The sequence below is a fragment of the Penicillium samsonianum genome (genome assembly GCF_028829775.1).
Source record: "Penicillium samsonianum strain IBT 33392 chromosome Unknown utg000007l_segment0_segment0, whole genome shotgun sequence".
NCBI classification, from domain to species: Eukaryota; Fungi; Ascomycota; class Eurotiomycetes; order Eurotiales; family Aspergillaceae; genus Penicillium; species Penicillium samsonianum.
In genome coordinates, this window is record NW_026643265.1 from 5228101 (window position 1) to 5252148 (window position 24048).

General features: G+C 48.7%; 9 protein-coding genes across 9 annotated transcripts; 8 read left to right on the forward strand and 1 right to left on the reverse strand.

The window, feature by feature from the left end:
- Positions 1 to 137: 137 nt before the first annotated feature.
- N7471_012872 (N-alpha-acetyltransferase 35, NatC auxiliary subunit) lies at positions 138 to 2807 on the forward strand (the record flags this gene model as incomplete). The annotated part of the gene is made up of 8 exons (XM_057285591.1): positions 138 to 234; positions 290 to 357; positions 430 to 570; positions 625 to 846; positions 907 to 1362; positions 1413 to 1670; positions 1720 to 1818; positions 1875 to 2807. The coding sequence occupies 8 exons, from the start codon at positions 138 to 140 to the stop codon at positions 2805 to 2807; spliced, it is 2274 nt and encodes a 757-aa protein (XP_057131857.1).
- A 796-nt stretch (positions 2808 to 3603) lies between these two features.
- Positions 3604 to 5955, forward strand: N7471_012873 (uncharacterized protein; the record flags this gene model as incomplete). Its single annotated transcript, XM_057285592.1, has 5 exons — positions 3604 to 4340; positions 4394 to 4653; positions 4703 to 4837; positions 4886 to 4976; positions 5031 to 5955. The coding sequence occupies 5 exons, from the start codon at positions 3604 to 3606 to the stop codon at positions 5953 to 5955; spliced, it is 2148 nt and encodes a 715-aa protein (XP_057131858.1).
- Positions 5956 to 8262: 2307 nt separating this feature from the next.
- Positions 8263 to 9168, forward strand: N7471_012874 (aminoglycoside phosphotransferase family protein; the record flags this gene model as incomplete). The annotated part of the gene is made up of 1 exon (XM_057285593.1): positions 8263 to 9168. The coding sequence occupies one exon, from the start codon at positions 8263 to 8265 to the stop codon at positions 9166 to 9168; it is 906 nt and encodes a 301-aa protein (XP_057131859.1).
- Positions 9169 to 10309: 1141 nt separating this feature from the next.
- On the forward strand, positions 10310 to 12937 carry N7471_012875 (uncharacterized protein; the record flags this gene model as incomplete). The annotated part of the gene is made up of 1 exon (XM_057285594.1): positions 10310 to 12937. One exon carries the CDS (start codon positions 10310 to 10312, stop codon positions 12935 to 12937), a length of 2628 nt encoding a protein of 875 aa, XP_057131860.1.
- Positions 12938 to 14189: 1252 nt separating this feature from the next.
- Positions 14190 to 15051, reverse strand: N7471_012876 (GNAT family N-acetyltransferase; the record flags this gene model as incomplete). Its single annotated transcript, XM_057285595.1, has 4 exons — positions 14190 to 14437; positions 14496 to 14613; positions 14671 to 14960; positions 15012 to 15051. 4 exons carry the CDS (start codon positions 15049 to 15051, stop codon positions 14190 to 14192), a joined length of 696 nt encoding a protein of 231 aa, XP_057131861.1.
- A 1411-nt stretch (positions 15052 to 16462) lies between these two features.
- N7471_012877 (uncharacterized protein) lies at positions 16463 to 18106 on the forward strand (the record flags this gene model as incomplete). The annotated part of the gene is made up of 1 exon (XM_057285596.1): positions 16463 to 18106. One exon carries the CDS (start codon positions 16463 to 16465, stop codon positions 18104 to 18106), a length of 1644 nt encoding a protein of 547 aa, XP_057131862.1.
- A 302-nt stretch (positions 18107 to 18408) lies between these two features.
- Positions 18409 to 18978, forward strand: N7471_012878 (cysteine hydrolase family protein; the record flags this gene model as incomplete). The annotated part of the gene is made up of 1 exon (XM_057285597.1): positions 18409 to 18978. One exon carries the CDS (start codon positions 18409 to 18411, stop codon positions 18976 to 18978), a length of 570 nt encoding a protein of 189 aa, XP_057131863.1.
- Positions 18979 to 19626: 648 nt separating this feature from the next.
- Positions 19627 to 19875, forward strand: N7471_012879 (uncharacterized protein; the record flags this gene model as incomplete). The annotated part of the gene is made up of 1 exon (XM_057285598.1): positions 19627 to 19875. One exon carries the CDS (start codon positions 19627 to 19629, stop codon positions 19873 to 19875), a length of 249 nt encoding a protein of 82 aa, XP_057131864.1.
- Positions 19876 to 20730: 855 nt separating this feature from the next.
- On the forward strand, positions 20731 to 23929 carry N7471_012880 (Mg2+ transporter protein CorA-like/Zinc transport protein ZntB; the record flags this gene model as incomplete). The annotated part of the gene is made up of 2 exons (XM_057285599.1): positions 20731 to 21805; positions 21861 to 23929. The coding sequence occupies 2 exons, from the start codon at positions 20731 to 20733 to the stop codon at positions 23927 to 23929; spliced, it is 3144 nt and encodes a 1047-aa protein (XP_057131865.1).
- Between the last annotated feature and the right edge of the window lie 119 nt (positions 23930 to 24048).

Consider the following 24048-nt stretch of genomic DNA (forward strand, 5'->3'; position numbering starts at 1 on the left):
GACTCGCTTTTTCCTCCGCTCACGTCCCCGCCTCCCCCTCGATTCGTTGATTTCTCAAACCTCGTCCGACAGCACGATACTTGTTTGAACACCTGTAATAAAACCAGCACTGCGGGAGGAACTTGGGATTCTTCGTGATGCTGCCGAATAATGAAGTTCGCGTTCCCCCTCCGCGGTGGGTTGCGCCGTCCGCACCCCGCGACATTACCGATGAATTTACAAAAGCCGCTTCCAGTAAGCATATTGCCCCGGCAGCTTTGATCAAGTGTCTAATTGTTTGTACCTGTAGCGCTAAATGCAGGGCAGCTCGTGAAAGATGAGACGTTCACCCTGTTCGAGGCCGTGGGCGCATTGGAGGTGCGTTAGCTTTCTCACCGGATGTGAAACGTGCAACGAGAATTGCAGCTGACGACGATCGAACCCGCACAGATTATGGACTCGAAGATGGATAGCGGCTACATAGCCCCCGGAGAAAATCTTGCGCAGGCGCTGGAAGACGACTACGACGTACGGCGGCCGTTGACACCAGAGGAAGTCATTGGTTTGATGGACCAGTTGCTGTGCCACGAGGTGGGAGATGATATCGCCCATACGGAGACACGCAGGTTGCTGATTTAATCGCAGGTGGCGTGGCATAAGGGACATCCTCTATCGCAGACGCTATTCACGTCAATCTATCTCGATAAATTATTGTGGCCGGTGCCGAGGACCATGGACGACGCTCGATTTGACCGTGTACCAAGTGATTCTCCTTTGGTCAACCTCGTCTTGAGAGCTTATTGTCTTGCATTGGTCAAAGCTTGTGATTTTGTGCATCTCCGAGTGGCCACTGAATATTATTATGAGGTTAGTGGGCTAGCTCGCGAGCTAATTCTATGACTGTCGCTAATGCCATCCGCCAACTAGGAAGAAGATTTTGTCAGTCAACTATACAACCGCAATCTTTTATCTGCATTTGATATATCCCACTTCCACCGTCTGCTGGACCAGGCGGTTGCTTGGGTTGCGGAGCAGACCGATATTGACCAAAAGCTCAAAGATGCCATCCAATGCAGACTAGTGTTTCGGCATGAGTTTTTGTCTGCCCTACATCAGGACGTTGAAGTTCTTGAAACCAGATCTGCGGAAAATTTCTCCTCATGTATAGCTCAACTTCAACCTCTGACAGAGACAGTCGCGCTGGGAAAGCCGGTGCCAGATGCCTTCAGTTTGAAGATCCAACGGAAGCTTGCTAGCACAGTGCCGCCTCGTCCGATGGTTAATATTACCTCTGATGATGCGCTCGCACATCTGAAACGACTGTGCCAAGATGCGATAGACATGCAGCAGATGCTTGATTACACCGGTCCCAGCAATTTCAAGGTATGCACTCTTGAACTTGAGTCTAGTTTTGGTTCTAACTTGTATTGCAGACTGCTGTATGGACTTTGCTTTCTCGAAAACCACAACCGTCAATTTATATTCGTTGTCTTCTCCAAGCATTGATTGTCAGCAACATGACGATCCTCGGTGCCGTACCAGTGAAGGAGTTTTTACATGATGAACTTGCGGAACTCGTCTTGCCTGCCAATATATTGCTGGAGGCCAACACCGATGAAGTGGAAGTCCCCTCCGATCCTCGGTTCCAGATTGCCCAGAAGATGGATGGTTTCATGAAGCGATTTGCCCAGGTCAGTGAACATATAGATCATGACGTGCCCCATCTGCTAACTCTTACAGCCGTTTGTTGATACTGTGCGATGCGCCTGTCTCAATAGGTGTCGCATGCGCCGAACACTCTGCCATACCCTCGTTGATTGGGACAATCTGCAGATGGAGGTCAGTCTTTCCTCGTGCCTTATTGCCATTTGAGTGCTAATGCTGATTCAACACAGGCAGAAGAAATTGATCTCGAGCTCCGCATTTTAAGTGCAGAACCGCCTCTGCAATTCCAAGGCGGCGAACCGACCTGGTCCTTCCCACTTAGTAGCTGGGCCTATCACCAGAAGCTTGTCCAGTTCCGACTCATTCTCCAGATGGGCTTTGAGCTGTCGATATACTCCCCGGAAGAGTTACCGGGCATGTACTGGTATTTGTCTCATATTTGTTCTACACATCTCAGCCACATTGATCGCATTCGCACGTTTACTGTAGCTGCACGAAAACGCGACTTGATGTCTACTGGCGAGCGCTCTGGAAGCTCCTCTCAAAAGGCATCCGCGTTCCACCGATCATTCCACGTTCTGGAGAGGTTAACCACGCACATCATTGCGGTGGATGCCTTTGCGATTGCACTACATGCTTTGTATGTTGTACTGGCCCGGAACAACGTGCTCCCGTCTGCCTCATCCCCCCAGGCATATTCCACCGACCGACTCCGCTACGAAATCCGCATGAAGCCATTTATCCCTATCACATTGCCGGAGTTGGTTCCATACGAGGAATACAAACGTGAGGCAGCTCTCGAAGGTGATTCCGACGCTACCATTTTGGAGCGTGCGTCGAAGGCCATTACTGAAGCGCGCAAAGCATGGGAGGCGACTCTTGCCAATGGGGCATTCATTGATGACCCATCCGCACCAACCCTACCGCCACCTTCGGCCATTGAAGAGGATTGGAAGCGCGACGCCAAGAACACCATGCGTGCTTGTATTGGAACCAGTCTTGCTGTCGAGGCAGTCAAAAAGGCTCTCTCTACGACATCTTCTTCTGAAGACAAAGACCAACCTCTCAACTTGGAGGTGGTTGTTCCTGAGGTTGGATCTAAGTCTCGTTGGCATGACTGGTGGGTGGTACCGCAGGTGTCTGAGAAGAAGCCCAAGGCGTGAAAGATATGTTATTTTATGACACAGAGGCATACATGTGTCTGAGTTCCTTCAACGACCATCGACATACGAGTGATACCTTTTATTCGTTATAGAAATGACCATGACTTTATATGACCTAAAGTCCTCCGTACAAAATATATAGAGCCAATTGCATGTACACTAAATACGGAAAGTATTTTATATCTATATTTACATGTCTAGTTATATTAATAAATATTCAAGTAACTCAGTAACATGAAGTATATAAAACGAAGTAGACCAAATCCACCAGACTAGGGTGACTGACATCCGTAGCGAACGGGAACATCCGCTGGTTATGAAATCATCCTCCAAAGCTGGGCAACTTCACAATTTATCTCCAGAGCTTTTTTCCACACTTCACCTTCTTCTAACCAGCCAATACTACAAATACCTTGGCATTCTTTTGAAGAAGTCCAAGTCTTTTCAAAAAGGCTCACATCTTATCTCGAATTCCCTCTTCTTCCAAGGTCTCTGTTCATTCGCAGGACAATCCGGGGCAGCTCACGGACCTCCGATGATAGGCACAGTTGGACGCATCAATCGCTCCAGGGCTGGTCTTTTCTACTAATCCGTTATTGGCATTATTCCGACTGGTCAGCACCCAGTGAGAGCTGTCCATTCTCAGCCTTCACCTCGATCTACGTCTTCCTATGCTGCTCCCTCTTATTGTCCGGTCGCCGCAGGCAGCCTCTCCCATCATTTCTTCGCTGTCGATCACGGGGATCCGGTTCTGAAAAAGAAGAGGGAAGAAAACAAGAAAGTTAAAATTCAAATTATGCCAACTTACCCTATCCGTCGCCGCCCGCGCGAGTGCAAGACCTGTCTACCATGCCGAGCCAGCAAAGTCCGCTGCGATCGCAACGTCCCCTGCGGCAATTGCACCAAACGAAACTTCACCTGCTCCTACGGTCGTCCGTCCTCTGCGAAACCCGCCCCTCCTACAGTTGTCACTACCTCTTCCACCCCATTACAGCAACCTAGCTTTGTCTCTCCCACGATCCCCGCATATGCAAATTCGGCTCCCACGATCGATGGCTCATATGCAATCGATCATCCCTCGAGCGCCAGCGCAGATCCGGATTTACCGGACATAATTGATATCTCCCAGGAGGAGTGGGATGAAATCAACACCAAGATGGTCGCAATGGAACAGATCCTCGGCAGTCTGCACTCGCTCTTCCAAACACACTCCACTCACAAGCCGCCAGAACCAGAGCCAGAACCAATCGAACGAAAAGGTTCCAACCGGTCGGAAGGTGTCTACGGGTCGAATGTCTTGAAGACGGGCGCGGTCCATCTTGGGTCGCGGTCGGCCCTGGTTGATATTTTGGATAAATCGAAGAGGTCGGAGGACACAGCGCAGGCGCTGCCCCAGGATGATCTTCTTGCTGAGCTTGCTTTGGGGAATGAGTCGGCTGCATATCCCTTTGTGGATTTGTGGTCGTCCGATCCGGTCACATTCAATATTGCCGGTGTTTGTGCGGTTCTTCCAGAAGACGGACGGTGTTTGGAGTAAGTCGGAGATTTGTGGTGTTCTGCGATGCATGCTAATCTCCAATTGTCAGGTTCCTGGCGTTTTATCAAGATATAGGATCAGTTTTATACCCAGTGCTTTCGGACATCTCACAATTAGAACAACAAACCAAACGACTTCTCAATAATCGACGACGAGCAGGGGGTGTCTATAAACCCGATGCCAACGGTTTAGTGAAACCGTTCGGGATGCCGTTGGCTTTTCTCAGTCTGCTTTTTGCGGTTCTTGCATCAGGATGCCAGCTGTCTGATATCCCGGAAACCGACCGTGAATTGACCTCATGGGTATACGGTGCGTCGCATTCTAGGAAGGTCGGGAGTGCTGTACTGACTTTCTCCAGTTTCCTGTGCGTATCAATGTCTTCGGATGTTGAATTATGTATCGCAACCCACTGTAGAAGTAATTCAGATTCTTCTCATCATTAGCAATGTACTTTCGTACAATATGAATGCAGGTGCATCATATACTTTGCTTGGTACGTGTTGAGTGTTTCCAATGACATGGTCGAGCTAACTAATGTCAGGTATGACGGAGCGAATGTGTCTTGTGCTTGGGCTCCATGTTGAGTCGAGCGGGTTCTCACTTGCAGAGCAAGAAGTGCGAAGGCGTGTCTGGTAGGTATCTGTTTTTTTTTTCCTTTTTGTTGATCTGAAGCTTACATTTCTCAGGTGGACAATGGCCTTCCAGAACAGCCATTTCTCACTTGCCTACGACCGACCCTCGATCACCATGGTCAGCCAGCCTGAAATTCCATTCGATCCGAAATCAATGCCAGGTCATCGCTCATATTTCGAGACTCTCTGTCGCATTGTATCCTTGGCTTTGGAAGTCCTGCGGTCGCGTATGTATCCCGGATCGTCTCAGTTACGCGTCCATGAGATCCGTGAGTATAAACAACAGATCCAGCGCATGCTCACTGAAGCGACTCCTCATCTGCGGTATCGAGACAGATGTCGGTCTCTAGCCGAGCATATTGAGCGAACCGAATTGCGCCTGCACTCTTCATATCTCCTCTCTGTCTTGTGTCGCGTCTCACTCGACCCACATGCCCATTTGGACGCATCGCGTCGCGCAATGATCCGCGAAGACTGTATCAGTAGCCTGATCAACACAGTCGACGCATTTGTCGAATTGCACGAGATCAATTCCCACTGCTCACGGTCCTGGATCAGTCTGCAGCGAAGCATTGCTTCCGCATTTTTGCTCGTTGCAAATGACGACAGCCCCCAGACCTGGCAGCTGATCGACAGGTTGGAGATGGTCCTGGCGGACCATGTCTATGCAGACGGTGACACGGACCAAAACAACCGCACCGACTCTGCCAAGCATCTTTCTTCGTCTCTCCATGCTCTGCGTGAGATCCGTGAGGCCTTCAGCGCTCGCACGGGTAGTTCGGCAGGGCAATCATCCAGCACAACATATTCCCCCCTTGTGTTGCCTTCCCCTCCCTCTCTCGAACCTAGCCCCAACATGCCATCAACCATCAATGCAGGTCTGCAGCCGATGGAAGGTCTGAGCATGCGGAATATCCTTGGTCGTGTTTCGGATGTGATGTTGTTCCCCAGCATGAGCGGGGACCATCCAGTAGTGTAAATGTTTACGTACTCTTTTGATTTTGGTTTTGTTTCCCTGGACTGGCGTTTGGGGAACATGGGATTATCGGGAATATACAATACCTGAGTATTTCCTATGAGGTTAGCATCTTCTGCGCTATGTACATACCCGCCTGCTTCTACCGCATGGGGAAGAATGATATCGATATATGAATCTCTCCAAAATGGAAGGAAGGTCCTGGATATTTGCACTTGTCAGTCTTGTAGGAAGTAGAAAGTAGAGAATCCAAAGTCGAAAGTCGAAAGTCCACAGAATCCGGCAAATTCCCGAGGTTCCTCTTAGATGTATGTCACCTGCAGCCATGGAGGGTCCGAATGCCGGCAGTTTCAAGTTTCTCAAGTCCTTCGGCCGACCGATTTCTCCAGATCCGATACTTGGTCCTTCTACGTACTCCGTACGTGGCCTCTCAAATCAACCACATCACCAAGTCCGATGTCTAATCTCGGCTTGTAACTCCCTATCCTCTCCAAAACACCCCCGTTCTCTGAAGATGAGAAGAAGAGTGAAAGGGTCCTTGTTAGGTGGACCCCGGGAGTCCTGGCTGCTTCGGCCGGCCGAGTTATTCCCGGCTGTTTACCTTTTTTTTCAGTTCGACTATTTACACATTTACACATTTACACTTTGTTTATGCTTTTATTTATGCTGAGTATATTACTTTTTACTGCACTCCTATTTGTCTTGCATAGAAACGATCGTCTGATGGTGCTTATGCCTTGTGATCCACTTATAACCGGTTCGGAGTTTGAGCCTTGTCTGGAACCACGAGGCTTATGGAGATTATGGGGTGATGTGGACATCTGGAGGATCTAGGCTTATCGGACTCGTATGATATTTGATCCTTCTTGTTATTTATCTACCTCTGGTGTCTCGGGTAATGGCATGTTGTGTCTACGGAGTACTCCGTAGCGTGTCTGTCTCTGCTTACCCTGTTTTATTGGGTCAGGATTTAGATTTAGTCTGATTAAATTCAATTTACGGAGTACAGCGTAGTACCTAAGCATCTATGTTGTATAGATATCCCTGATTGTGGGTCACTTCAATATAGCATATCTATTTCTAGTCCCAGGGGTTTGGTGTTTCCGGGACTGCCGGCACTATATATTTCGGATCCGTCCCTGGTATCTCCTCGGGTTGAACCAATATTAACTATTGCTTTTCAAGAAGGGATAATTATAATAGACATTGTTAATGCACTGAGCTTGACTCTGTACTCTCATTTTCTTGCATGCTACATATAACACATATGTATATTGCAGTTGTATTTGGAACTCTCGTTTTACTAAAATGCCTGGCGGACCTATCTAGACGTGATAGCTTATGAAAGTCCTAACAGTGAATACTTCACCGGGACCTAGAAAGGAATCAGTAATAGGAGCTTTCTGTATTTAAGTGGGTACGGAGTAAGTATGTTGATATGCAAACTAAATGTGCTGCATATGAGTTCAACTACTCTCGACGGTATGTAGCTTAACTACGATAAACACATCGGCTTTCCTAGGTGAAAAAGAACTAATATTGATATTTTAGACCCCGATGAGTTAACATATTAAACTGCTCCTCATTTGGTACATATGTACTAATCTTGGGGGATTTCAAGTGTTTAATAAGTAATTGAGTAGCCCATGAAAAACCCCTTGGGAGCAACTTTGATGCCCAACGCTTGACGAGTACCCAGCTCCCTTGGCTGGTCCAGGATGGAAAACCAGTCAAATGCTCGAAGTAGATTATTTGAGTCTCTACTATTAGTTAACCAAGGAAGTGAATATAGTGAGACAACACTTCTTCTTATCTAAAGTAACATATATCACTTGCTACGTTACTTTGATCCAACGCTGTGAACCAAATTCTGACTCGGCTGTCCTGCATTAGTCTGGACAGCATGCGCTAAGACCATATTTGAAGCAACAACACGACCACTGACACAACGTTACATACCCAAACCAAACAGATGAGGCGACCGAGGTAGAGCTAAACAGGCAAGTGATACGAGTGCTTGATGGCGATGCGATCAGATCCGTGGACGGCTTTTCATTTGAATCAAAACCCGAGGCTCTGGGAAGCTACACATTTTGATCCAGGCGATAGGTCATTGCGCAAATCCATGCGTGTAGAGGTATGTGCCCGTATACCCCGGAAAGTCCCTTGTTTTACTCACCGCTACAGAGTACACCTGGCCATTGTAGAAAGAACCGAGTTTATCTTGTGATTCTTCCTTCAGATCTATCAACCCGAGACGGTTTAATCTATCAAATCTCGCTTCGAAGGAAATACGGAATCAAAGCTTCAATGTCATCATCGGAGGTCCCCTGCCCCGCATGCAAATGGACCCCAGATCAGCAAAGACGCTGCGCCTACCAAAGTAGCGTGCGCCTCTTCCACGGAGCCCACGATCGGGGCTACTGGTCCCTCGGCTCAAAATTTCTTCTCAAGGAGCGCGGGAAAGATCCCCCCAGCCATGAGGTCATCAACACCCACTTCATCAGAGAGAATACCACCATCCCCGTCCCAACAACCGTGCAGGAGTGGACCGAGGGCGAGAAGTATTTTCAGGTCGTCGAGCGGGTGCCTGGGGTACCGTTAGAGGAGATCTGGTCGTCTATCCCCCAACCCGACCGGGAAAGACTTGCTCGTCAGACCGCGGAGTATCTAGGGCAGCTCCGCTCGTTCCATTCCGCTAAGATGCAAAGTCTCCATGGCCAACCCGTTTGCTGTCCTCATCTTTTTGCCGATGATGGATTCGGGGTTACCCATGGCCCATTGAGCACGGCTGACGAGTTTTGGGGGGTTTTGGCAAAATCTCTAAGCGACAAACTACCGGAAGTTGTTAGGTTGCGGCTCCGTGATACCATGCCCTCTCCTCACCCATGGACTTTCACCCATGGGGACTTGACTCACTGCAATATTATGGTGGATCCAGCCAACTTTGAATTGAGCGGTCTGATTGACTGGGAGGGCTCGGGGTATTTACCTGTGTGGTGGGAGTTTATGGGGGCTAGCTTCGGGTTCGGTGAGGATGACCTAGAGTGGAAGCGTCTGCTCCTGGGAAACATGGCCAATCAGAAGGAGGCTCGTACATGGTTTCTGGAATTCAGGTCCTTTGAGTCACGTTCGAGTGATTCAGAGACGCGTTTGAGAGTGCTAAAGGAATGTGGCATTGAGGAAGACATCTATAGAGATCTAGACAGTACATAGTATGGGTGTACAGAAGTTAGGGCAGTTTAACAGACATCTGGAATGGAAAAAAAGGAAGCAAATAGCAAACAGGGAATAGAAGATGACCGCTTCAGCTTTCCCAGTCTAGACACTCGGCGATCTCAACTTCTTTTGTCCCGTTAGAGAGGACATACCTAGGTAGTACTAGTTGCGGTTTGTATACGATATATACGTGAGATCTACTTAATTCTCATGATTAATCTCCCAATGCTTGTTAATTTTTAAATATGAAGCAATATAAAGAAATAGAGATAGTCAATATTATCTCCAACCTGATGGGAATTGCGAAGCTTTTGGTGGAGATGAGCGATGAGCAGGGACAAGTGTAGTTCCTTTCCTCTTTCAGTATCAAGTCCGAACCTCCCCTCATTTTTTCCCCCCCTTTCACTTCCTTGTTCTCGTTTATTAGTCTTCTCCATTTTGGATTTACAACTCCATCTACCCCATCTGGCTTTGTTCCTCATCTTGGCTACTTGTGGGGAAATATAATATTTCCCCCGCTTTTGCCTTGGCCTTTTCCCCCGGAAATCCCGCATCCATCCGCAATACGCCAATACGTCAATATACGCAGAAGCTTTGCGATGGCTTTCCCTTAATAGATGCCCAGCCTTCCCCCAGGAAAGCTAACACATGTTCCTGGCTGGACCTCGGGAGCGGAAATATATTACCTTTTCCCTGCTAGTAGTGCCGATCCCTGCCTAGTCCCCAGGCACGGCCGACAGCGAGCTGCTAGATTCTGCTATCGAGTGGAGTTATAATGGGAATTGCTCATCACTTCTCATCACATGGGAGTTTATCACTAGTTTGCCTCGGTGTCGATCCTTATTTCCTCGGTGATGGTGGAGCTACATCGTACTCCAGACGGAGTACGCCAAAAAGAAAAATGAGAAGTTAGTGCAATTGCGGTTAGCTAGGACCCTGCCTACTGCGCGACGATCAGCGCCATCACAATGCAAATAAAGAGCTGGCTCAATCCGGGGTTGGGCTTTTGAATCCCCGAAGGCTCTTCCTACTCCGCAACAAACCTTTGAACGACAGGTTTGGGGAATCGACGCCAATTCGACTGGCTAGACAAGATATCAAGTAAAGAAACGACAGCCAGATCGGCCCATTCGACAACATGCGTCTTTTGCCAACGCTCACCACCGCGCTTCTGTTCGCAGCCAATGTGACAGGAAGTCCGGCCGCCGCTTCAGCCCCGGCGGAATCCGCCACACCTGTCGCGAATGTTGCAGGGGAGGCCGCTCCGACAACCTCAGCCGCCCAAGCAAACAATGTTAACCAGGCCAATGCGGCTGAGACTACCCCTGCCGCCAACACAGTCAAAGCCGCCAACACGGCTACTACTGCGGCTGCTGCGGCTGCGAAGGAAGAAGACACTACCGCTGCTGCAGAGACCGCTGCCCCGACCAAGGGCAACCCCGTGGAATCCGTGGCCGGTGGCATAAAGACTGCTCTTGGTGGCAGTGCGGCAGAATCAGACAATGCAACCGGCGCCCCTAAAACTGCTGAGACTAGTCCCTCCGCTGCAGAGACTACCTCATCGGCTCCCAAGGCTACCTCCTCTGCCTCTGATTCAGGCAGCTCAAGCACCAAGTCTACCAGCTCTGATAGTTCTAATATCGGGGCAGATATAAAAGATGCCTTCTCAAATTTGCTCGGCGGTGGTAGTGGTGGCATTGGGGACCTTCTGCATGGTCTTGAAAGTCTGCTCAACCCCAGCTTCTTGGGTAACTTCGCCGACACCTTCGAATATCTCTCTACCGGTCTAGCACCCCCTGTCGACAACCAGATCCGAAGCTTGGTAGGCAATGCCAACGACCTCCTGACTGCAAGCTTCATCAAGAAGACCGGCAGTCTCATTGACAATGCCAACACCCTCTTGACTGAGGAGAACACCAAGGAGATTGGAACTCTCCTCAAGGTGGCCAATAAATTGTTGTCCAGTCAGTTTATCGACAAGGTGGATAACCTCATCGACAACGCCAACAACCTCCTCACCTCCGATTTCGTTAAGAAGACCGGCAACCTCATTGATAAGGCCAGCCCTCTTATTGACAAGGCCGGCCCTCTTATCGACGACGCCAGTGGCCTACTTACCGATAAGAATGTTCACGCGATTGAGTCACTCTTGACAAACGCCAACACCCTGCTCACTCCAACATTCGTTAAGGAGACCAACAACCTGATCGGCAAGGCCAGCCCTCTTATCGATGAGGCTAGTGGTCTCCTCACTGAGGGCAATGTTAAGGCGATCGAGTCACTTTTGGGCAATGCCAACAAGCTGCTCACGCCCGGCTTTATCGCGACTACTGGCAAGCTTATCCAGCAGGCCGGTCCCCTTATCAACCAGGCCAGTGGTCTCCTCACTGAGGGCAATGTTAAGGAGATCGAGTCGCTCTTGAACAATGCCAACACGCTGCTCACGCCTGCCTTCATCTCGACTACCGGCAATCTGATCAAACAGGCCGGGCCTCTTATCAGCCAGGCTAGCGGTCTTCTTACCGAGGGCAATGTCAAGGAGATTGAGTCGCTCTTGGGCAATGCCAACAAGCTGCTCACGCCTGGCTTTATCTCGACTACTGGCAAGCTTATCCAGCAGGCCGGTCCCCTTATCAACCAGGCTAGCGGTCTTCTCTCCGCGGGCAATGTCAAGGAGATCGAGACTCTGATCGGCAATGCCAATAGCCTGCTGACTACCAGCTTCGTGAACCAGACCACTAGCTTGATCGATGAAGCTAGTGAGCTCCTGTCTTCGGATACGGTTGACAGCCTGAAGTCTCTTCTCGTTCAGCTCGCTCCTATAATTCCCGAGCTGAAGGGCCTGCTCAAGCCAGACACTATCAAGGCAATCGAGAACGTGCTAAGCAACGCGAACAAGCTGCTCACGGACGCCTTCGTCAAGGACACCAATACCCTGGTCACCGAGGCTGTCGGCCTTCTCACTCCCGACCTGGTCAAGGCTCTTAAGTCGCTCCTCAGCGATCTTACCCCACTGATCCCCGAGTTGAAGTCGTTATTGACCAAGGAGATGATCAATTCCATCGAGACCCTTCTACACAACGCCGGAGACCTGCTCACGTCAGACTTCGTCAAGGAGACCAAGGGCCTGGTCGGCGAGGCCGGCGCCCTCCTCACTCCAGAGGTGGCCAATGGACTGAAGTCCCTCTTAATGGACGTCATTCCTCTGCTGCCGGAGCTGAAGTCGCTTCTGAACAAGAACACCATCTCTGCCATTGGTTCTCTCTTGTCCAACGCCAACACCCTGTTGACCCCCAAGTTCGTCAACGAGACCATTGGTCTGGTAGACAGCGCAGACGACCTCCTGACCCCAACCATCGTCACTGGACTGAAGGATCTCCTCGGCGACGTCATTCCCCTGATCCCCGATCTCAGAAAGTCTCTGCTGAACACAACCATCATCACCGACCTGGGATACATCGTGACCAACGCTACCACTCTGCTCACGCCCGCCTTCGTCGGCGATACTACAGACCTCGTCGAGAACGCCGATGGTCTCCTCACCCCCAAGGTGGTCTCCACACTCAAGGAGATTCTTGGATTCGTGCCCGACTTGTTGCCCGAGGTGACGAAGTTGCTCAAGCCTTCTGTTATTTCGGATGTTGGAGCGCTCTTGGAGAACGCTCATGATCTCCTCACTCCTAAGTTCGTCAATGAGACAACTCTCCTGATCGATGATGTTACAAGCTTCTTGCCTTTGATCCAGGAATTGCTCAAGGCGCTGTGAGGAGGATATATTTTATGATTTTCTTATTTTGATTGCAACGAACGCAATTATGATCTTTAATGTTCTCTAATGATAATTAACGTTGTCTTATATTTGCTTCATGGTCTCTTTAGAGTCTTCATGTAAGCTGGAATGAAAGTCTTTCGAATGGGTAGAACAAGAATAGTCCGCACATACGGCCTGTGTCCCTGACGGCGTAGGACTCCTCTATGTATAACCAAGAATAATTGCAGAACTAAATCCCCAAAGTACCTTCCACGACGATACTCCTCAGCACAGTCAATGGACAGATATCAAGCTGACAAGTTCGTCCATAGGGAAACTCCAGAGCGAGGAATTAATTAACAAGGACCTTGGAGTATCCCACGTCTAGTTAGTGGTGTCCAATAGCCACACCCGCTAATATTCAGATTGATGAAACTCGGCAGCCAAAACATCTTTCATTTCAGATATTCAAGAAGCAATGTAACGGTCATGGTATTTGTAACGAATCGATCCCCAGACCGTGCAGCGTGCCGCGTATCCGTGCCACGGAGAAGAAGCTTTCCATCAATGCGAATGACTACCTCCGTATCCAGACAATGGATAAGTCCTAGGGCTCGGGTGATCCTAATGAGTATCTCGATGACTTGACCTACATGGCTTATGATGATCACCGCTATCTGAAATGGGATACTAGTATTTATCCCTCGCATGATAATTACATCAGCACATCCTGCGGCCCCGGGGCGATAAGCGTGATAGTTACTTTCCCAATATCGTTGGCGAATGGAGTCTCTCTGTGCCAGATGATGTCGAAGGGTCGTATGATTGGGATTCCAGTTTGAATACCGACTTTTATGGAAAGTGGTTTGCCGCGCATGTTCACTCTTACGAGCAACAACAGGGATGGGTCTTTTGAACTTGGAAAGCTCAGCTGAATGAGTACCGGTGGTCTTATCAGGGTGAATATCTGTTGATTCGTAGACAATCGGAGGATAGTAGCTAACTTCTTGCAGAGGACTTTAAGGCTGGTGTTATTCCCAAGGATTTGAACAGGTTGTAGAATGTTTGCTGAGCTTGTGTTTTGAGCCAGCAGACCTGTTCGCTAGGCTGGATATTGTTAGCTGATTTGAAATAGCAGGATTATCGCCCAGAATGGAACAATGCACAAATATGAATAAATCAGATTTTTGATAATGGGAATGAGCGCTTGAATACATACATATGCTAGTTATAAGCGTATGGACAAGCAGAAGAATACCTGTAATGCCTAGGAAATAGGTTCAGGAGTTGGCTTTGGCCACCAGACCATCGCCCAAAGGGATACCCCTGGCCCGTCAGACTGAAGGCTAGAATCAGCAGCGACCTTACCCTTCCCGAGCCGAATCTCCTCAATTTCCTCAAATCCCATCGACAGGTAGAGAGCGCGCGAGCCTGCAGTCGTTGCTTCGAGCCAGATTGGGAGGTTCGCGGCTTGGGCTGTCTGCTGGTGATCCCGCATGATCGCTTTGGCGAGGCCTGGACAACAATCAGTAACAGGTAGAGTATGGTGGAGCCACAAATGGGACTGTCTAACCTTTGCCACGGTGTTCGTGCTCGGTTCCGAGACTGAAGACGTAGTAGTACTGGTTCTGTCCACGTAGACCATTTCTCTTGGCGTTGTCGGTCATACCAGAGAATTCAAACCAAAGGCGCTAGACATTTACTTAGATCAGGAGTCTACTCTGCGAGAATGTTGGCCTTTTGCTTACCTTAACGCCTGGGAGTCCTATTCTCCACAGCACGCCCAGAAATCCAGCCCACAGAAGAGTCCAGGCATTGTCAATGTATCCACCAGGTGGAATCATGACTGAGGCCGCCTTCCAGCCATCGGCTTCGGTGATCACTGCGTGATTAAGCAAGGCTGACTTGATGAGCGCGGTCCAGTATGTCGGCAGATAAGCCAACCTTTCTTGCTGAGACATGCCTAGTAGCATGTACGCGATGACGGGGTCGGTGTCGAAGACGCGGCCGTTCAGCGCTGCGACCGAGCTCAGCATACCTGTGGTCTTGTCAGTATCCATAGTATCATACCTGAACCAGAAATACTCACTGTCACTGCCGTGTGTTATTGGGACGGATGCCAAAGCCATGGTGTATGTTTCGGGTTAAAAGAGTATTTGCATGTCAAATAGGTTGATGCGTCATTGGCCAGTCCTGGCGGTGATTGAAGGCAGCCATAGGAAGAAAGCTCAATTGTGCGCGAGGAGATTCGCGTCCGATAGTTTTGGCATTGACGTCATGGGATATTTATGTAATAAGGTCACGGGCCGGGGTCTCCCCGAGGTCGAGTCTCGAGGTCGACCAACTGACTTGGGTGCGCACAGGTGACAGCTATATCATCTTCAATGTTCTCATGCTCTCAGTCATGCTCATAATCATCTGCTTCCATTGAGACTGGCTCATTCATCTCCGCTGTGGATACGCGTGGAGCACAGTCTGCTACCAAACAGTAGAGCTCCGTGAATCCCGGGGATGCACTCGGCCCGCGACCGCTGTCAGAATTCGGGCCCGACATCATGATTCTAGGATATTGATATTGGCTTCCAGCTTTGAGGAAAGGCTTGACAAGTTTATGGATACATTTGAATGCGATTGACACACAAGACCGACGTGACTGACCCTCTGGCTGAACTGGGACAACTGCTCCATTGGATGATTCAAATTCCTCTTCCGGCCGTATATTGCGGCAGCATCAGATTATTGTATATTGACAGGGCAGCGTTTCATCCACCTGATCCAGAACGATCATGTCAAGCGCAGGAGACAACGAATAATGGCAACCCACAAGAGTCGGAGTCGGAAGATCCCGGCGAATCGGATGTCTCAGAAGTGTTTTGCAGCCAGCTTCACTGATGATAGTTCACTAAAAAAAACGGATACATCCAATGGACACCAAAGACCTCAAAATATCCCCAGGACTTCGAAGGATTGGAAATGACCTAAAATATTCAATACACCCAACGCACCTCAGCCATTTAACTAAGAAAAACCGTCACTACACAGACTCCTTGATAGAGCATAGAGCTTCTCTTCAAACAACTTGAATTCGGCGATGCCGCCTGGAAATTTAATTTTCTTGTATAAACCAGCTTTTGCGTCATTCGGCTCTCCGTGCCTGTTGATCTATTTTATTATTCTTGCTCACCACAGTTATAATCGGGAAAATCACTCCGGAGAAAAACGAAGCTAGAAGAAATCTTCAACATGTTGTGGATACATGTCACTATGGAAACCAGCCGGTCTGGAGTGGAATAGCATCCACTTTATACCCAAATTGACACTCCCTGCCAAAGAAAAAAGCTCAAATAGCCATCCAAAATGCAGCGATCCAATAATATGAACAATAATTTTTACTGAGCTAACAGAATGGAGGCTTGGTCAATTTTTATAACCTAGTGCTAGGATTTTCTTCTAGGTCATCATTTCAGTTAATTTTTGTCTGAAATCCCCAGTGCCTCTCTTTCAACCCCCCGTCTAAACCATCAGACCAGAAGACAAGGCATGCTGACTGTTATCGGGGCGCCTCCATCTCACACGATTGCTTCCGAAGTTGCCACAACCCTTGCTGGTGCATATCTGCGAAAGAAGTCTGGCGTCATGGGTCAACCAGCTCTCTCAGTCGAGGACGAGAATGTAATTGTCGAGCGGGTGGAGCGTTGGTTGAATCATGGATTCTTTCCTTACAACATGTTGGCAAAGGATACAGCAAATGCATATTTCCATAATCACCAGGGCTACAACCAGAACAGACCAAACCTCAACGTCGGTTGGCAGAAGGGTTTCTGGATGCGTCATCGAGAACTTGCTGATCACATAGCCAAAGAGCGCAATACACTAAAATTGAAAGGTCCGCACGAAGACCGCAGGGCCTGGAAGTTCTTTCAAGCATTCAAAGATATCAAGCAGCGGTTCCAAGTTTCCAACGACAACATATATGCCATGGAGGATGCCGCTTTTGTTACCACCATGTATCGAAAGGCAAGCGCTATGTTCGTTCGACCAATGAACCAACATCACAAGAGAGAAGAACGGGCATTCTCATCTGTTATCCACTGCTGCTCAACACGAGGAAAGCACCTGCCTCCATACATTGTCTGCAGAAGCCAGGATCCACCGCAGACCAAGAACTTTGGTCGAATCAAAGTTTCTTTCACCCAGTCAGGCTGGGCTGAGGCGAATCATGCACTTGACTGGTTGAAGACTGTTTTCGAGCCAGAGACCCGACCCAAAGGTCGGCGTGAAGCATGGAGAATTCTGCTGATTTCCCATCGATTCCGCATAGTCTTTCCTGAGTTTGAAAAGTTCTGCTGGGACCATCAGATTGCTTGTCTTTCTTTTCCCAAGAATGATCAACAGTTCTTCAACCCAATCGAGAATATCGCTTTTGGGGCTATGCAAAAGAGCTATACCGACTACATGAGAAAAAGATTCTCCGATAACAATGAAAACGCCATCACACTGGATGTGGGGGAGTTTGCATCATGGATCGATGGAGAGGTAGCTTCATCTAAACGAGCGGAAGAAGCTGCAGATGTTTGGCGTCAAAGCTGCCTTGTACCGCTAGATGAATTCCGCCTTCGCAACTGCCTCCAAGGGAATCGAGCTACTGCCGCCCCAGAGGACAGAACCTCTATTCTTGATAGCCGTCTCTACTCAAAAGACACTCCGACAATGGCGAGAGCACGGGCGACACCTCGAACAAGTGTTCCTTTACCCATCATCCGATCCACGGAGGAAATGAGCCGACACTCCACCCCCGAGTATTCACCTCCTTCACCGCGGGAATCACAGCAGAGCCAAGAGAGCCAAGAGCGTGACGATAGCTCCGTATCAGAGCAAGACCAATCCGAGAGCGAAAATGAGATAGTCATCAATCATCATCCCATCACGCCATGCAGGACACCTAGACTGCTAAAGACTCCTCGGGCCAGGACTCCAGAGACCGAACCATCTGATTCAGTGATGTCATCCAAGAAACACCGGGACATCTTGGATAAATGCATAGAAGGATCACCTAAAACGCAAAAGAGGTATCGCGATGATTTGATTCTGGATCGTGGGGATCTAGAGAAAGAAAATGCTCGTCTGAAAGAAAGGGTCGAGCTTTTGGAACAATTTGCGGTTAAGAGACCAAGACTCGACTGATATGCCTTCGCTTCCTGTGTGGGATCCCAAACCACTTTCTTTTTTTTAACGATGTATTTAACAACATTGTGGGCGACTTCCCATACCTTTTTCTTTTGTATAAAATAGTTTTATCAGCTTTATCAATTTTATATGTCCATGCCGGTACCGGGATCCATAATACCGGAACCGCTACCATTCAACAACACATATACTTGGTTTGATATCAACTTTCTCTTGATATTTCCCTCTTAAATCTAAACTCATCCTCGTTCAATCTATACCTTTCCAAACTCTCCAACTCCACATATCAATAGCCCACCATGGCAACCGTCCTCCTCATTCTTGACGTCCAAAACGGGGTAATCGACCGCCTCGACAACACAGAGCCCTACCTTGAACGCCTCGCGTCAACCGTTGCTTCCGCACGCAAGGCCAATGTGAAAATCATCCACGTCGTCACCGGCTTCCGCCCAGGCTATCCAGAAAACAACCCAAACAACTCATCTGTACCCGCTGTCGTCGCACGCGGTGAATATCTCGAAGGCCACTCGTCCGTGCAAGTCCACCCGTCCATCGCACCTGCACCTGGAGAAGTGGTCCTCACCAAGCGTCGTGTCTCGGCCTTCTTCGCTACGGAGCTTGAGATGCTTTTGCGCTGCGCAAACGCTGAGTGTATCGTTGTCGTGGGCTTGATCACCAGTGGAGCGGTGCTGTCGACTGTTCGCCAGGCAATGGATATGGACTACCGCATTACAGTCTTGGAGGATTGCTGCATGGATCGTGATGAGGAGCTGCATCGCGTCCTGATGGAGAAGGTCTTTGCGCGCAAGCTGGATGTTGTTTCAGCGAAGGAGTGGGTCGAGAAGCTTTCCATTGTGGAGGAGCGCTAAATATGTCTTTCGGATTGCGTTTCCTATGTACTTTAGCTTCAGTATTGAGACCCGTGAATCGACTGAGTCGTTCCGAACCAGTCTGGTGGCGTCGATTGATTCAAGCGCTCGGTTCAACCTACACTGTGGGAAACTCACACTGTCTTCTAAATTATTATGGGTAGCCTCAGCGGAAGTATTACACACTGCCTGCGGGATGAATTCCTAGGCATCTATTGAGCATTTCGTTTACTACATCTTGTCAAGGCGTATAACTAACCATACGAGTAATTATGAACTGGAAGAATAGCTAAAATGGTCCTAGCTAAGAGAAATAAGATAAGTACATCTCAGTGCTATCGGATGAATTTCTGACCGGATTAGGGCTGATCGACGTCAGTGAAGCCAAGCCACAATGATATACCAATCCTATGCCACCACGACGCCCTGCTTAGCGGATGTTAAGGGCTATGTATAATAAGGGTCACCCATTATTAAAAGGGTAGATGGTCTCAGTCTATTCTGGAAGTGATTCACACTCTCTTCTCCGCATTTTCCCAACCATCCTAAGATGACTTATGATAATAACGGAGGGTTTCCAAACGAGCGTCCTTTTTACAGTTTTCTAGATCCATACCTAGGGCAGGGAGTGGATGATGAAATCCTGAGATGGGCGCCCCATTCCTCCAACTCAGCAGACTCTACATTGAAGGGACCAACTGGCCCGCCTTGGAGGGACTTTTAGATGCATCCGTGTCGATGCTGCCCCGGGCAGACCATGGGTTAGCCTCTGCAGCCCCCCGGTTGGACCAGGTCCATGATCTAGATGCCAACCCCAACCAAGACGATCTCACGGGTTACTTGAGCCCTTCGTCATTGAGTAGCCGAGAATCCCTCGCCACGACGTTTTCCCCTTGAGACTGAGGCTGGATCGTTCGGAATCAGCTCGGAATTTCCCTTTTCTGCGGGGTACTCTCTGGGGACAGGACCCATGCTGTCCGAATCCCTGAATGCCTTCCCGGTCCTCTCTTCTTTTTCCTCGTCCGCCTCCTCCCCAGTAACTGAGGCCCGTGGGTTCAATTTATTCTCAGCACCCGGTGGCCGATGCACGTTTCAATGTTACCCGGTCCTCCAAGACCCTGCAGAATCAGGGTCCTATTGATGAGTGTTGTGATATGAGGCTGGTGCAGATCAGGACTCAAGCCGCCCCAGCGGAATTAATTCCTGCATTGTCTATCCGAAGAACCAAGTTGATCAACTTGATCTTCTCATTGTATATATAGCCCCAGTTATTCCCTCTGGTACAATAAAAAATCAATTTATTCCTCTGAATTACAACAATGAGGATCTTATGATGAAGTATATTGCCAGGTGGAAAGAATCGGGATTTCCGAATCCATAATGGGTTTTTAAGTGGCGTCGAGGAGCATCGGCTTGTTTGTTGATGTTATCTCATTCAAATGGCTGCGTTTTATTATTTGTCGGGTCTCGCTTCTTTAGTAAGATCTTCACATACATCGATCTATATTGAAACTAAGCCCTGGAAGGTTAGCCTTATTCATAAGTGGATTAGTGTCGCTCACTGAGCCCGTGCCCAGCTGCCGGTGCTGAGATCTGCTTAGTGAGCCTGAGCCTGAACACCCTCATAAAAGCGGCAGCTCAAACAGAAAAGCCCCAGGGAAAATTCGGTATAGGTGCATATATGCGACATATCCCTCGCTGAGACAATTCACTGTTATATGAAACCTCTGGCCAATCCCAATCTTTCATATAATGGCCACAGGGCGAGCATATGATCCTGACTTCTCACAATCAGAGCCTCCCGCTCCCCCTCAAAGCCAGCTTTTATCAGGAGATGCACCGAGCTCATTAGAAGATCTTTTGCGCAATGGCTCTTCTACATATGGCCGTGTTTCAGAAACAAACGGGTTGGCCCCAGTCGCATCCCGCACACTCGGTGATAATTTGAATTTAGAGGAATCGGTCAATATTGATGCCGAGGATGACAATGGATCTCAACCTACCCAAGATAGGACCTCGCGACCACCCACTCCAATAGATCCGTCTACTGTCCCGCTGCCTGTATCCAGACCGCCATCCAATATCTCGCTGCCTGTATCAAGACCGCCATCAACCCAAAGGCCACGTCAAGGAGATCGAATGGTTGATTCAGCACACGTTGCTCCTCACGCGATAGAAGAAATGCGTCCACAACCATACAGAAAAACCATTAAAAACGCGGGAAAGGTGCTAGAACATATCAAAAATGGAAGTGTCGGGAAACCTTCCCGTCACGCGAAGACTTCAATCACGTACTACGACTATCGCGACGATCTCATATCCGACCCAACACACATCGATGATTCAGCGACTATCGCAGCCCTGTGTCATGTCCCAGAATATGTACAGCAAAGGCTTATCTTTGTGGAAGACCTTTCTAAACCCATGATAGACATGTTGGGTGAAAACTTCAGCATCAATCCCGAGTTCTTCGAAGAACATTTACTGAATTCTGGCTATGTCGACGGGAAATATGACAGTCCACCGGCTCGAAACTGGAGCACAGCATCATTTGAGAAATCCTACATATCCTTCAGGTGGATTCGACCAATTTATCGACGTCCAACTTACTTCTCAAGCGCTGACCTTGAAGATCTGCTTGAGGACAGCGTGACACATTTCACACGAGGAAGGTCTGTTACGACGGAAATCCTCACGAATATATTCCGGCTAGACTGGGGCTTGTGGACAGATCCCACAACGACATCGATGATGAAAAGAGTGTGTGGGTTAGAGGAGAGAGTGTCAATTTGGAGAAAGAAGCTCATTAATCAAAACACTGAGATTGGTACGTGATATATATAAAGTGCAAACCTAACATGAGATACTGACAGGCCATGTAGTAATCGTACTTCTTGACCCTTTGCCGGAAATATCTGAGACAAACTATTCCTGGACATCAGCTGGTTCTCAGCGGGAGAATGACGAGAGTAAGGACAAGAAGAAAAAGGAGAAGAGGAAGAATGATGATGATGATGATACGTCGGACCGGCCCTCGAATGAACTCAGTGAACACTGGACATCAACTGGTTCTCGGGGAGAGAATGGCGAGAATGATGGTGATGATGATGCGCCACACCACTCCTCCATGGAATGGAGTCAATACCGGACATCAACTGGATCTCAAGGAGGGAACAGCGAGAATGATAGCGATGATGCGCCACACTACTCCACGGAATGGAGTCAATACCGGGCATCAACTGGATCTCAAGGAGGGAACAGCGAGAATGATAGCGATGATGCGCCGCACTACTCCTCCACGGAATGGAGTCAATACCGGGAATCAACTGGATCTCAAGGAGAGAACGGCGAGAATAATAGCGATGATGATGATGTGTCGCACTACTCCTCTACTGAACAGAGGATGTATATCGAAGAGCTTATCATGGATGAAGAGCAACCACAACGTGTCAGGGATGAAAGTTCATTTGCTAGGTCCTTGGGCTGGATCCTTGGTAGAGAAAAACGAAGAAACTTTAGACCTGGAAAGAAGGTCGAAGTACTGAATGTTATCGTTGAAAAGAAGAAGCCCAAAGTACTGAATAAAGTCATCATTGAGCAGATAGCTCCCCGCCAAGCAGTCTCAGCCGACCTAGACAGCGTATTTCAAATATTGCAGTCGATGGCAGATTTGCAGGAAAAACTCCAGGAGACCAAGTCAACCAAATCAGAGATCTGTGACGCTCTCGGAATGCACCAGGGACCAGTTAGTCTGCTCAGGCCGTTGGTCCGAATCATCCAACAAGACACCATGACCCTTCTCAATCAGCTGCGACAGATTCTTGACGAAATAGATATCGAGATTCTAAACGACATCAAGATGGAGGAGAGATTGAGCTTATGGCGACAGATCATCAACCGTGCTCAGCGAGAGCTTCCAGATCTAAGATATTCCATGGAGCCATTTATTGAGTTCCTCATAAAACTCCATCCTTTAACCTCTTCCTTGGAGGTTGCAGCCATGGGACTGGAAGCTACGCAAGATATGCACGAACTTTGGAAGAGCATTGATCACATCATTGTTCGACTTCAAAGAACATCAGCGTCTTTGGCATCCAATATGGGTCTTCTGGAGAGTCGACGCTCGATTGACGAGGCTCATGCTGTGGCAAGACTCACCGAACTCGCCTTCGTTTTTGTCCCGATGTCTTTCGCTGCCTCTGTTTTTGGCATGCAAATCGAACCATTTGCAAATCCAGTTCCTATCAGTAACTTTTTTGCTGTGGCTGTTGGCGTGACATCATTTGCTTATTTGATGCGTATGACCATGCGCAGCCATTGGTTGACTGCTCTCAAGGAAACCGTGAGACAAGATGTCAGGAAATATGCAGCGAGGAATGGTCAACCTGTGCAACCTCGAGCGCTTCCGATGCTTCTGGTCTTTCGGTCAATAGCAAGTCGACTGAGTACCATCATTGCTGGTATTTGTAAATGGGTCGTGCGAAGAACCCGTTTAATAGCTGAAAAGATCTGGGGTACGTTCGGCTTCATAATCAGCTTCTTTTTGTTGAATGGCGTTGCATCGGCGATACCGATCGGGGTGCTCTGGACCCGCGAGCTTGAGTCAAATGTCCGGGTTTCTGTCAGTATTGCTATCATTTTTATTGTTATAGCCACTGTGGGGGTTCCTTTCTGGGTCAGATCCAAGCCAAAGTTTCGAAACGCATTACCAAAGCTTGTCATGGAGAGAGTGCGCCGGGCACCTTGGCAGGTTAGAATGGCCTTTATATATCTGATCTTGACCACGACATTCATTGTGGTGCCTTTGGCCCTCATCTGGACACGCCCGCTAGCTATTGGCATCAAGAGCGGGCTGACCGTGGGTATTGTGATGACGGTGATTCTAATTATGCTAACTTTCATCCTTTTGGGTACCTCCGGACCATATCGATCAACGCGTTTTCATAGATAGCAGCCCTTTTACATGAGAGATTTGAATGGCTTAGGAGAGAAGAAAATATAATTCATGCGGCAAGGCAGGGTCCTTGGAACTGTGGGAAAGGATACAGGATATTCTCACTAGACTATAAA